At 37.1% G+C, this 12559-nt stretch overlaps 1 protein-coding gene across 3 annotated transcripts; it reads left to right on the top strand.

Moving 5' to 3' along the window:
- On the top strand, nucleotides 1-9015 carry LOC123879557. Of its 3 annotated transcripts, none has more exons than XM_045927329.1 (4): nucleotides 1-121; nucleotides 613-684; nucleotides 4582-7213; nucleotides 8880-9015. In XM_045927329.1, exon 3 carries the CDS (start codon nucleotides 4915-4917, stop codon nucleotides 7210-7212), a length of 2298 nt encoding a protein of 765 aa, XP_045783285.1. In that variant the 5' UTR covers nucleotides 1-121; nucleotides 613-684; nucleotides 4582-4914; the 3' UTR covers nucleotide 7213; nucleotides 8880-9015. The 3 variants fall into 3 exon arrangements, with proteins under 3 accessions (XP_045783285.1, XP_045783286.1, XP_045783287.1); XM_045927330.1 differs by having other exon boundaries at nucleotides 63-126; XM_045927331.1 differs by lacking the exons at nucleotides 1-121; nucleotides 613-684 and having other exon boundaries at nucleotides 4562-7213.
- Nucleotides 9016-12559: the final 3544 nt, after the last annotated feature.

The following is a 12559-nucleotide window of genomic DNA, read 5'->3' as shown; positions in this document are numbered from 1 at the left end:
CTGATTAAATAAACTGACTCAAGGTGACACTATTCAAATAAAATGTTGATTTCTATTGCATGCTTATTTACGAGCACAGAGACATTTGATTTTGTGCGATGGATGGTTGATGGAAACCGAGGTGAGGTGCGGATTTTTTTATTTTCATGTGAAAATTTTATCAATTAAACACATTGAATATAAAATGTAAAATTAATTTACAATATTTCTTAATGTAATTATAGATTGTTACGGATATTCACGTACTATTGGTCGACCTAAGCCCATCCTAAGCCCAACTATGTAGTTTCAAACCCAACCAGGGTCCTTTTTTCGGGGTCTGGGGGTTAATTAATACATGAGTATAGCCAGCCGTAACAATCTAATTTAGGTAACTACCTACTTATAATGGAAATCTCTCACGATTGTAAACGTTAAAATATTTCTGTCAATGTATTTTTGGCTAATATTATAAAAATATCAACATTTTTGAAGTTTCGTATAATGTAAAGATTTATTTAAAATAAACTATACAATAATTTAGAAGCGTTGAAATTATACATTATTTTTAAACTGTAATTTGTTGTTTGTATTCCGCTCTATAATCTATTGCCATCTATCATGTCATCACAGGACTGTCACCGAGGGCCCGTACAAAAAATATAGGCGGTTTTTACCTGCCATGCACAAAATCAAGATTTACAGGTAATTACTATTCATTTCTAATTAAATTACATACATTTTGGGTTTAAAAACATCACGCTACGACATTCCCATACCAAAATGCACCATCATTCTAACCTAACTTTTCCCGTTTCCTTTTGTCAGTACGCCTGATAAATAACACGTACTTTTAAGTTTATTCAATATTTTATGCTTTAAAAGTAATAAATTACAATGTTGTCTACCTATTTTCATACGCTTATTTGATATCTTTTTTGTGGTAATTAAATGGTTATAATTTATACAAATAGGTCCATGGTCATACTATAATGAGATTAATCACTAAAATCCAACTTCTTGGTTATGAGGAAAATAAAATTCTTACGTATTATGTCAAAGTGTGAATTTATGATAACAGTACCTATAATCTATATAATATATTGTGTAGTATTCATCTTCATCATGATCAACCCAATCGCCGGCTCACTACGGAGCACGGGCTCCTCTCAGAATGAGAAGCAGTGATAGTGGTTTATTTACTATTCCATATTAAGGTGCATGACACGGGTCTGCCCACGAAATTCGAATTTAATTTGGTTTTTCGCACTTTTGTAAACTAATACGACAAAGTAGGCTTATGGCATTTTAATTACGCCAATGGCAGTATCATCCTCCCAGGTTTGTATAAAAATCTTAACTTGAAAGTGACCAATTTAAGAAATTAGTTATAGTATCAACTAATTTGTGAGTAATTCATGTCAAACTCATTATTTTGACTAATTTCTTAAACTGAACACTTTCAAGTAAAGATTTTTATGTAATCCTGTGAAGATGATACTGCCATTGCCAGAATTAGAATGCCATAAGCCTACTTTGTCGTATTAATTTACAAATTCTTTAATTTGGGTTCTCACCAAATTAAATTAGAATTTTGCAGGTGGATCTGTGTCATGCATCTTAATACTCAAATTATTGTCAATACTTATTATTAGATGAGGACCCCACCCACTATTTAGCATATTTTGAAAGAATCTTATTGTGTTTTTTTTTAAAGAAAAGAATATTAGCCATGCTAATCATGACTAATACTCCCCTTTCCCCTCCAATTAAGCGTAAAGCTTGTGCCAGGAGTGGGTACGACAATAGTGCAACGGGTGGGGTTTGAACCGCCGACCTTCTGGAATTCAGTCCGCTCCTCAACCGTTAAGCTATTGAGGCTAGTGTTTAGTAATGTATAAGCTTTCCAAGCAACATTACTTTGTATATCACACTAATATTATAAAAGCGAAAGTTTGTATGTGTGTGTGTGTGTGTATGTTTGTTACTCCTTCGCGCAAAAACTACTGGACAGATTTAGCTGAAATTTGGAATGGAGATAGATAATATCCTGGACTAGCACATAGGCTACTTTTTATCCCGGAAAATCAAAGAGTTCCCACGGGATTTCGAAAAACCTAAATCCACGCGGGCGAAGTCGCGGGCATCGGCTAGTGTTGTATAAAAGTAGGCATTACTTTGCGGAAGTCCATGATATAGCATTTACATTCTATACTTAAAATGGAAATCACTCAGGATTCATTAAAATAACCCTAGTTTACAAGGTTTTTGCTCATGAAATGAAACTTGTATATTTACGTTACTTTGGGCCTCTACATGTAGGAAAAATATTTTAAAAAATCCAGTACGTCGTCAGGTTTTTGAAATACTTATCAAGATTTTTTTTACAAAAAACTATATCCAAATAAAGAAGAGACATGTAAAAATGAGTAATTTTGGCTCTTTTTTAACCCCCGACCCAAAAAGAGGGGTGTTATAAGTTTGACGTGTGTATCTGTGTGTCTGTCTATCTGTCTGTGGCATCGTAGCGCCTAAACGAATGAACCGATTTTAATTTAGTTTTTTTTGTTTGAAAGGTGGCTTGATCGAGAGTGTTCTTAGCTATAATCCAAGAAAATCGGTTCAACCATTTGAAAGTTATCAGCTCTTTTCTAGTTACTGTAACCTTCACTTGTCGGGGGTGTTATAAATTTTTAATTTAAACTTGTCATAAATATTTTTATAGTGTCTCTCACAACAGACCAAGAATAGCCACAGTAGCTTATTTTGGTCTCAACAATCTTGATAATTTTGCTCAAATGATTTTAAATCTTGGTGAAATCGCTCACTATGTTCATCATTTATACCACCAAGATTTTTTTTGGGAAAAATCTAAATGGGAATGCAAAAAATTATTTTTAATGACATATTTACACTCATACGTTAGAATAATTAGCCCTAATGTTTTTCACTACTATACAACTACAAGATTCAAGCCTGTGACTCTGTCTGCATGGACTACACTTCAAACACCTATTTTACCCCTTGAGGGGTTGAATAATTTTTTTTGTTTCTTTATTTTTTTACTATTGTTTGTATGTTTATGTAAGTATATTTCAACCAGCTTTTTGCATCAACCTATTTAGTGTTTGCTAGCTTCTTAGCTTGAAATCTATAGACCCCACTTTGACGTTGCTTAGACTTAAGTTTCAGTTAAAACGAGACAGATATATGCAAACTGTATAGCGCTGTCTCGTTCTAACACTATCTTAAGTCTGAGCAAAGGCAAAGCTCCATAGATAGACCCTAATGCTCAGGTTGCCTTTAAAAGACTGTGTTAGTGACAAGGCTGCCTTTGCACTCAGCACAATTGGTTTGTTTCTTGTTTTTAAGGTTCCGTACCTCAAAAGGAAAAAACGGAACCCTTAGAGGATCACTTTGTTGTCTGTCTGTCTGTCTCTCTGTCTGTCGGTCCATCCGTCCATCCGTCTGTCCATCCGTCCGTCGTATCTGTCAAGAAACCTATAGGGTATTTCCCGTTGACCTAGAATCACGAAATTTGACAGGTAGGTAGGTCTTATAGCACAAATACAGGAATAAATCTGAAAATCGCGAATTTGTGGTTACATCATTAAAAAAATGTGTTTCAATTTTTAAAGTATAGTTATCTTACTTTATATATATATATATAAGATAACTTACGATATACATATATATATATAAGATAAGTGGGGTATCATAATATGAAAGGGCTTTATGTATATATTCTAAAACAGATTTTTATTTATTTTTATGTATGATAGTTTTTGATTTATCGTGTAAAGTGACAGAATAAATACCCGAGTACGGAACCCTCGGTGTGCGAGTCTGACTCGCACTTGGCCGGTATTTTGTTAAGTATGTACTTACCATTTATTTTAGTAATAAGTTTTAGTATACTAAGTACTGTTACTAACAATCTATTTATCAACGATCTTAGAATGATTAGTTTTATCAGTATGATATGGTGCAATGAACTCTGAATGTACTTTGGATAATCAGAATTCTTTTTTAAGGTTCTGTACCTCAAAAAGGAAAAAGAAATCCTTAAGAATCTTCTTCTTCTTGTATCTGCTTGTCTCTTCTTGTCTGTCTTGTCTGCCTGTTTGTCTGTCTGTTTGGCATGTCTGTGAATTCAAGGGAATCAAAAACTATTCGTGGAATCATGAAATTTGGCAGAATAATTGACCTGGAATCACAAAATTTGGCAGAATTAACCACAAATTCACGGTTTTCAGATTTTTTTCTTTACATCTACTATAAGACCTACCTACCTGCCGAATTTCATGATTCTAGGTCAACCCAGGAAGTACCCTATAGGTTTTCTTGACCGCCACGACAGACAGACAGATAGACAGACAGACAACAAAGTGATCCTGTAAGGGTTCCATTTTTCCTATTGACAAAAAATAAACTTTGTACTAAACAACAAAATTGGTTAAGCGGTTTATGAGCCATGCAAAGCTAGTAGACAGACAGACAGACAAAGACTTTCGCATTTATAATATTAGTAGGTATGGAGTGTGGAGTATGAATAAGTACATGAATATGGATTTAATAGTGTTTTTTTTTCTATCATTTCAGATCTTGATATGCGGTGATAGTCTTCAGATCAAAACTGGCTTAACTCAAAAAATTTCGAAAATCAACCTCTTCCGGGCTTATTCTAAAAACGCACAAATTTGGACAACACCGTACGGGCAACCATCCATCATAACAAAATTAAACATAAAAACACGTCACACACTTAGATTTTTATTTGTGACGTTATTACCTACATCACATGAAGAACGTCGTAAAGTGACTGTTAGTCTCTTAAATCGAGATAGGTCTTTTTATTGATAAGATTTTTAAGAATCAGTGTACATAAATATAATTTTTATTTTATTGTTTATACACATACTTTTTCAAATCAAAATGTCCGATTCAAAGGACATGGATAAGCGAGAAATTGAAGAAATATGTAAAAGTGTCTCGGAACTGACAGTTGTGTCGTTCAGAAAACTGGATGACGTCAAAAGGTTGGCTAACCATTTCCGCTATGTCATGAACCATCCAGTGACACAGCAAAACAAGGTGGTGTTACGATATTTGAAGAACTTGGATGACACACACAGAAAGATTTTCTTGACGAAACGTGAAGGAGTCGAAGTGGAGTTCATCTTTACTACCGAGAAGAAATCTAACCTTCAAAGGCAGCGTTTCAACAGTCTTCCAGTCAGCGAAGTGCCTGAATTACTCAAAACCGAGTTCTTTATATCCGAAAATGCTAAACAAGTCCATATATGTACCGATTGTGATATTGAAATTGAGCTGAACGATGAGGAACCGTTAATGGAGTCGTTGCAGAAACATTTTAGTTTAGACGTGCATTTACCTAAGTTGAAAAGAGAGAGTATTGATGTTGCGGAACCTGTGCTTCTCCCTAAGATGTCGAGACGTCTCTCAGCAATGGAGGGGGGTGAGAATGCCGGGCAGACTATTGAGCAAATCATACAGATGGTCAAACCTATGGAGAAACTTGATAAAATGTTTATCGGGAAGCTCGAGACATGTCTGATAAGACATCTGCCCGATAATTCTGAAGGGGCAGTCGATGCTGCTATCCGATTCTACCAGCAATCATACGATAAGCTATGCAAAGAGATCGCTACCATAGATTTCTCTGCGTTAACAAGTTCTGTAGCACCGATAATAATGAGCATAAAAGACAATGTTAATCAAAACTTTTCCGTTGACACCAACAAGAATTTTGAAAACGATGAGAACGAGCAAGCCCCTGAAAGACCGGTTAAGAATCAAATGAAAAAATATAGATATTACGGACCAATCGAGAACCTAATAATTAAATTACTGATGAACCACAAGCTATTAACTTTAGTTGACGATCGGACCGGGAAACTTGCGTTTTTCTGTATGGCCTGTGAATATTATACATTAAGATTCCGTTATGATAGTGTCTTAAACCATGTGTTCAGCGAAACACATATACACAACCTCTCTTGTATTTTGCAATCGGATAAACACATTCCCTTTACGAAGGAAAATTCTCCCATCGGAAAAATTAAGGATATAAACTTTAAGTTTTTACTTAATCACGGTGTAACTGATAATAATGGTTTGAACTGTGGCTTGTGCAAAAGTTATATCGAATCACACGATACTATTGTAATGCATATACTGGATGAAAATCATTTGGGGAGATTATCAGATAAATTGTACCGTAAAATGAAGGCTAACAATCCCGATGGACCGGTCCCAGATGAGTGGGGTCCCAAAAATTTGGATTGGGCGAAATTTTTAGCGAGCGTCGGCAAACCTTTGAACAAACGCGATCACGTAGTCATAGAAAACTTCATTCAACCCTCCAGCAAGATTGCAAACTATTGCTCGTGCTGCGACATGACTTTGAAAGGCCCTAGACAAGTCCTCTTCAATCATATCCGTCAGAAGAAGCATTTGCGCAACGCGGCGCCTCACAAACTTTCTTTACTCTACAAAAACTTATGCCGCCCCGCTGAATACTTTGCTAGTTTCGGGAATTTCTACGTATGCTCCATTTGCCCGGAATACATTGCTTTGCCGTCATTTGCAGCGATTGTCGACCATTTCGACAGTCCCAAACACATCGAAACGATATCAAAACTTATCTGTACAGCATTATACCCCGAGTGTGATGAAAAAATCCTAGCATCCCACAAAATTTCTATAACCGACGGAATCAAATGCGATTTGTGTGAGGAGAACTTTCCAGAAATTTCCGACGCTGTCAAGCATGTCTTGAACGATATAAACCATCAGAATTTGATTGTCGAAACCAAAACTAAAGCAAATAAAGGCGATGTGATAGCAGTTTATATGAAAGGGAATTATGTTTTACACAAAGAAGGTGTGATATTTAACTGTGTTCCTTGCAAAAGTGTCTTTAATTCTATTCGAGCGTTGTTAGCCCATTTGGTATATGCTGAGCATTTCGAGCAGAAACCATCGGCCGAGAATGTCTTTCGGTTTTATTTGGAGTTGAAGCACAATGTGAATATGTTGGCGAGGAATAAGTATGATTATTATGAGTTTGGGAGGCTGAAGTGTGGGGTTTGTGATGGGGATTTGGAGGAGGGGGAGAATGCTAAACGCCATGTGGTGTCGACGCGTCATAGGGAGAACATGGGAGCCAGTTATGTTAATGTTAGTTTGGATGCTTCTGCTATTGAATGAGGTGAGTCAATGTTTTTTTTTTTTTTTATTCACTATAGGTAAGCGCTTGACCACAATCACACCTGATGGAAAGTGATGATGTGGTCTAAGATGGGACGCGTTTACCTAGAAGGTGCCTATTCACTCCTGTTTTAAAGATATGTTTTTCAAGGTGCAAGACACGGGTCTGCCCGCGAAATTAAATTTAACTTGGTTTTTCGCAATTTGTAAACTAATACAACAAAGTAGACTTATGGCATTCTAATTGCGCCAACGGCAGTATCATCTTCACATGTTTGTATAAAAATCTTTACTTGAAAGTGTTCAAGTACAGTAACTAGAAAAGAGCTGATAACAGAGTGTTCAGATAAGAGAGTGAACACTTTCAAGTAATGATCTTTTATTTAAATGTTGTACATTCATATTCATGAACTCAGAATTTTCTCGTCTTTCATTTGACATCCCACTCGATACAATAGCAAAAAAAAATTTCTCATCCTCATCAGACCTCATTCTCATCAGACCCATTCTCATCAGACCCATTCTCATCAGACCCATTCTCATCAGACCTCATTCATCAAAATCGGCCCAGTAGTTTAGGTGCTACGATGGAACACACAGAATGGTGGCCTTCTTTTGGCTTTGCCGCAGTTGGGTAAAAAAGTAGGTTATGTATTCAGTATACACTATGTATAGCTTGTTCACTAAAATAGTGTCAGTACAACCGCAGGTTGTTATTTTTAACCCCCGACCCAAAAAGAGGGGTGTTATAAGTTTGACGTGTGTATCTGCGTATCTGTCTGTGGCATCGTAGCTCCTAAACTAATGAACTGATTTTCATTAAGTTTTTTTTGTTTGAAAGTGTGATCGAGAGTGTTCTTAGCTATAATCCAAGAAAATCGGTTCAGCCGTTTGAAAGTTATCAGCTCTTTTCTAGTTACTGTAACCTTCACTTGTCGGGGGTGTCATAAATTTTTAATTTACACTTGTTACTGTTTGTTCAATAAGTGTTTTTCTATTCTAAACTTAAAATAGAAATATTTTAGTCAGTCAGCCAGTCACCTTTTCCTTTTATAGGTTTAGATTAGTTTTCTTTCTTGCTATATAATTAACTAGAAGATGCTCGCGACTTCGTCCGCGTGGATTTAGGTTTTTAAAGATCCCGTGGGAACTGTTTGGTTTTCCGGGATAAAATGCCTATGTCGCAATGCCAGGGACACAAGCTACCTCGGTACCAAATTTCATACAAATCGTTTAAGCGGGTGGGGTTTTAGGAATCCCGTGGGAACTCTTTGATTTTCCGGGATAAAAAGTAGCCTATGTCCATCCCCGGGATATAAGCTAACTCTGTATCAAATTTCGTCAAAATCGGTTAAACTGTTGGGCCGTGAAAAGGTAGCAGACAGACAGACACACTTTCGCATTTATAATATTACTAGCCGATGCCCGCGACTTCGCCCGCGTGGATTTAGGTTTTTTGAAATCCCGTGGGACATCTTTGATTTTCCGGGATAAAAAGTAGCCTATGTCCGCCCCTGGGATATAAGCTAACCCTGTGCCAAACGTCAGAATCGGTTAAACTGTTGGGCCGTGAAAAGGTAGCAGACAGACAGACAGACAGACACACTTTCTCATTTATACGAGTAATATTAGTATGGATTAATGATGTTTTTTTCCTTTCTTTCCAGTTATGAATGCTAGTTGGGCCTGCGTGCTGCTATGAACTAAGAATTTCCATATAACTATAATAATAGTTGGACGACAGTACTGTTTTACAAATATGACTAAAGTTTTATTAAAATGGAATTAATTTTTTTAATTTTATACTTGTTTTATTTATATCCCTTTACCTATTTATAAGTGGTGATAGCCTAGTGGTTAAAGGTGCCCACGCGGCACGCACTCGAACTGAACTGCAGCTGAACTGCGCGTCGCGGCAGCGCCCCGCACGATATTGTCCAGCCGAGACGCGCGTACCGCGTAGCGCGTCACTGCCGCGCGTCGCGGCTGGAGAGAATATCGTGCGGGGCGCTGCCGCGACGCGCAGTTCAGCTGCAGTTCAGTTCGAGTGCGTGCCGCGTGGGCACCTTAAACGTCTGCCTTATAGGCGGGGTATACCGTTTTAGGGTTTCGTACCTCAAAAGGAAAAACGGAACTCTGATAGGATCACTTTATCTGTCGTGTCTTTCAAGAAAACCTATAGGGTACTTCCCGTTGACCTAGAATCGTGAAAGGCAGGTAGGTAGGTCTTATAGCACAAGTATCTGAAATCCGTGAATTTGTGGCTATACATTAGTGTTTTCAAAGTAAGGTAACTATACAAAGTGGGGTATCATATTATGCAAATGTACATTCTGAAGAAGATTTTTATTTATTTTTATGCATAATAGTTTTTGATTTATCGTGCAGAATGTCGGAAAAAATACCCGTGTACGGAACCCTCGGTGCGCGAGTCTGACTCGCACTTGGCCGGTTTTTTTAAATTTACAGACTAGCGCTTGGCTGCAATCAGACCTGCTAGCAAGTGATGACGCAGCCTAAGATGGAGCGCGCTTGCCTAGAAGTTGCCTATTCACTTCTTGGCTTGAAGGTACCCATATTATAGGTGTAAGGGAAAACTGATGCCGGAAGGGCGTTCCATATCCTAGCGGTTGGGATTAGAAACGAGGAAGCAAATCGCTTGGTACGTGTTCGAGGAATTTCAACAACGTACGGATGCATACTTTGACGATGCCTTGTAGGAAGGTAGAGTTAGGGAGTTATTTGCGTTAGCATATCACTTACTTTAACGGTGAAGGAAAACATCGTGAGAAACCTGCATGCTTGAGTTCTCCATAATGCTCAGTTTAAACACAAGTTAAAATCATACTTTCAAAACAAATTTTAACAATTAAGTACCATTTTTGAAAAATTAAATATAACAAATTATTATCTTGTAACGTTCCCTAGTGCTTCTATAAATAATGTAGGTACCTATATATTATTTATGGAAGCACTATACCCTAAATCGACTATTGGACGGAATGATACGCAACAAATAGTAAACCTTAGTGGTTTTTTTTTGTTGTGTTAAAAGCAATTTGTAAAACATTTAATAAAAAAAAAAGGTGTGTGAAGTCTGCCAACCTGCACTTGGCCAGCTGGTAGGCTGGCCAAATCCTCACTCTTGAGAGGAGATCGTTGCTCAGTAGTGTACCGGCGATCGGTTGATAATAGTGGTGGTATAATTAGATAACTAGTGAATTCTCTGTTTTGTAATATTGCTATTTTAAGAAAGTAGGCTATAAGTATTGTTCAATTTTTACGGTTCCGTACCTCAAAAGGAAAAACGGAACCCTTATAGGATCATTTTGTTGTCTATCTGTCTGTCTGTCAAGAAAACCTATAGGGTACTTCCCGTTGACCTAGAATCATGAAATTGGGTTGGCAGGTAGGTCATAGTAGGTAGGTAGGTACTTAGGTACCTACCTACCTACACGATTACGATTTGTTAGCACGAGTAAAGAAAAAATCCGAAAACCGTGAATTTGTAGTTAAATCACACAAAAAAATTAAAATGCATTCTCGAAAATAGTTATTTGTTCAACAAGATAGCAAAATTCATTTTTGTTGCGAGTGCCTAGTTTGAACCACAAGTGGATCACGAGCGTAACGAGTGATTCCAAGTCAGAATCCTGAGTGTAGCGAGGGGTTCAAAGGCACATTCTTGTAGCCCGTACCTCAGGTGGGCAACCCTATTGTCAAATCGTAAAAAGTTACAATATTATAGGTACAGTTAATAAATACCTAATAATACTTAGGTAGGCAGGTACCTACTTAGTTAATACTTACCTTAAGAAATATTTATTGTACAGAAACAGAAATAATTGTATAATAAGATTTTTTTATTCAAATAGACTTTTGTATCCACTGGTTCCATATGGTTCGGAATGCCCTTTCTATTGAATTTATTTCACGTAAGGTCACGTAGTAGGTAGGTATCTACGTGATAGGCTCCGCCCTAAACAAAGAACGCAATCTGATTGGATGACGGATTCCACCAATAGGAGACAACTTCCGGAATGACGTTTAAACGCTTGTTTGAATTTTTGACATGTTCATGGTTTAGCGATCAGTATCTGTGATGTAGGTAGGTATTGTAGGTAAGTGGGTATCTTTTTAGGTACAATGACTCTATCAATAATAGTACCTAAGTATCTACCTAACAAAATCTAAATACTGACTAAGGAAAACTGACTGACTGACTGACTGACTGACTGATCTATCAATGCATAGCACGAACTACTGGACCAATCGGGCTGTTTGGCATGCAGATAGATATTATAACGTAGACATCCGCTCTGCCGTCCTAACAAAGAGTGCAATAAGTCGAGTTTTTGGGCAAATTGACTTAAGACCATATCCGTAATCAGGAAAATGAGCTCTATATTTTCGCCTTAGACGTCTTTTTTGTATCTTCAGTAGATTCGGTTCTGTTGGTTATCAAAACTGCAATATGTAATATTACGATTTGTAAGTAGCTAATCATAACCGCGAATATCTCGAAAGTAGTCGAAACCTATTTATTGCTCTCTTCGTTAGGACGGCAGCGCTAAGAAAGGATTTTTGAAAATTCAACCATTAAGAAGATAAAATTTTTAGGGGTTTGAAACGGGTATGGCAGTTTTTATGAAACCCATACCCCTTTGGTTTCTACACGGCATCGTACTGGAACTTACGGTAACTAAGTATACCTACTTAGGGTGTTGGTAGGGTGGTAACTAACCACGGCCGAAGCCTCCCATCAGACCAGACCAGAAATTCAGAAATAAGTATAATGATGAATCTGCCTACTTCCATAATTACTTTCGCATAACCATAAAATCACAAAGCCATCAAATTCGCCCCCTACGATAACTTATCTCAAATGTCAAATTTCATCCCGATAATTACATTAATCTGTCATTACTTTGCTATCTTAATGTGATTGTGGGTTGGTTTGCTCCCTCTTATCTCCTTAATTGCAGCACCGCCCTACAGAGATTTAAACTTTATTTTTAGTGATAGATAGGATACTGCGAAATTAATGAGAAAAGAAAAAAGCCAATTGGCTACTTTTGATTGAATGTATCATTATCATCAACCCATTTCTAGCTCACTACTAAACTTCACCGTTAAAGCAAGTGATATTTAATTGCTTAAAACGCACATTAGGTACCTACTTATTAAGGTAGGTAACTCTGAAAAGTTAGGAGGGAAACGTCTTAACCACAAAGTTATCGCCTCTCAACCGTAGGTAGGTAGTAGGTACCTACTCGTAGGTATATCTATTCTGAAGTGCTAAAATATGAAATGGTTAACAAAATATAGAAATAGCAAGCGAACGAGC

Source organism: Maniola jurtina, chromosome 28 (assembly GCF_905333055.1).
Source record: "Maniola jurtina chromosome 28, ilManJurt1.1, whole genome shotgun sequence".
In the NCBI taxonomy this organism is placed as follows: domain Eukaryota; kingdom Metazoa; phylum Arthropoda; class Insecta; order Lepidoptera; family Nymphalidae; genus Maniola; species Maniola jurtina.
Note: the sequence above shows the minus strand (reverse complement) of the source record. Positions and strands in the feature narration are given on the sequence as shown.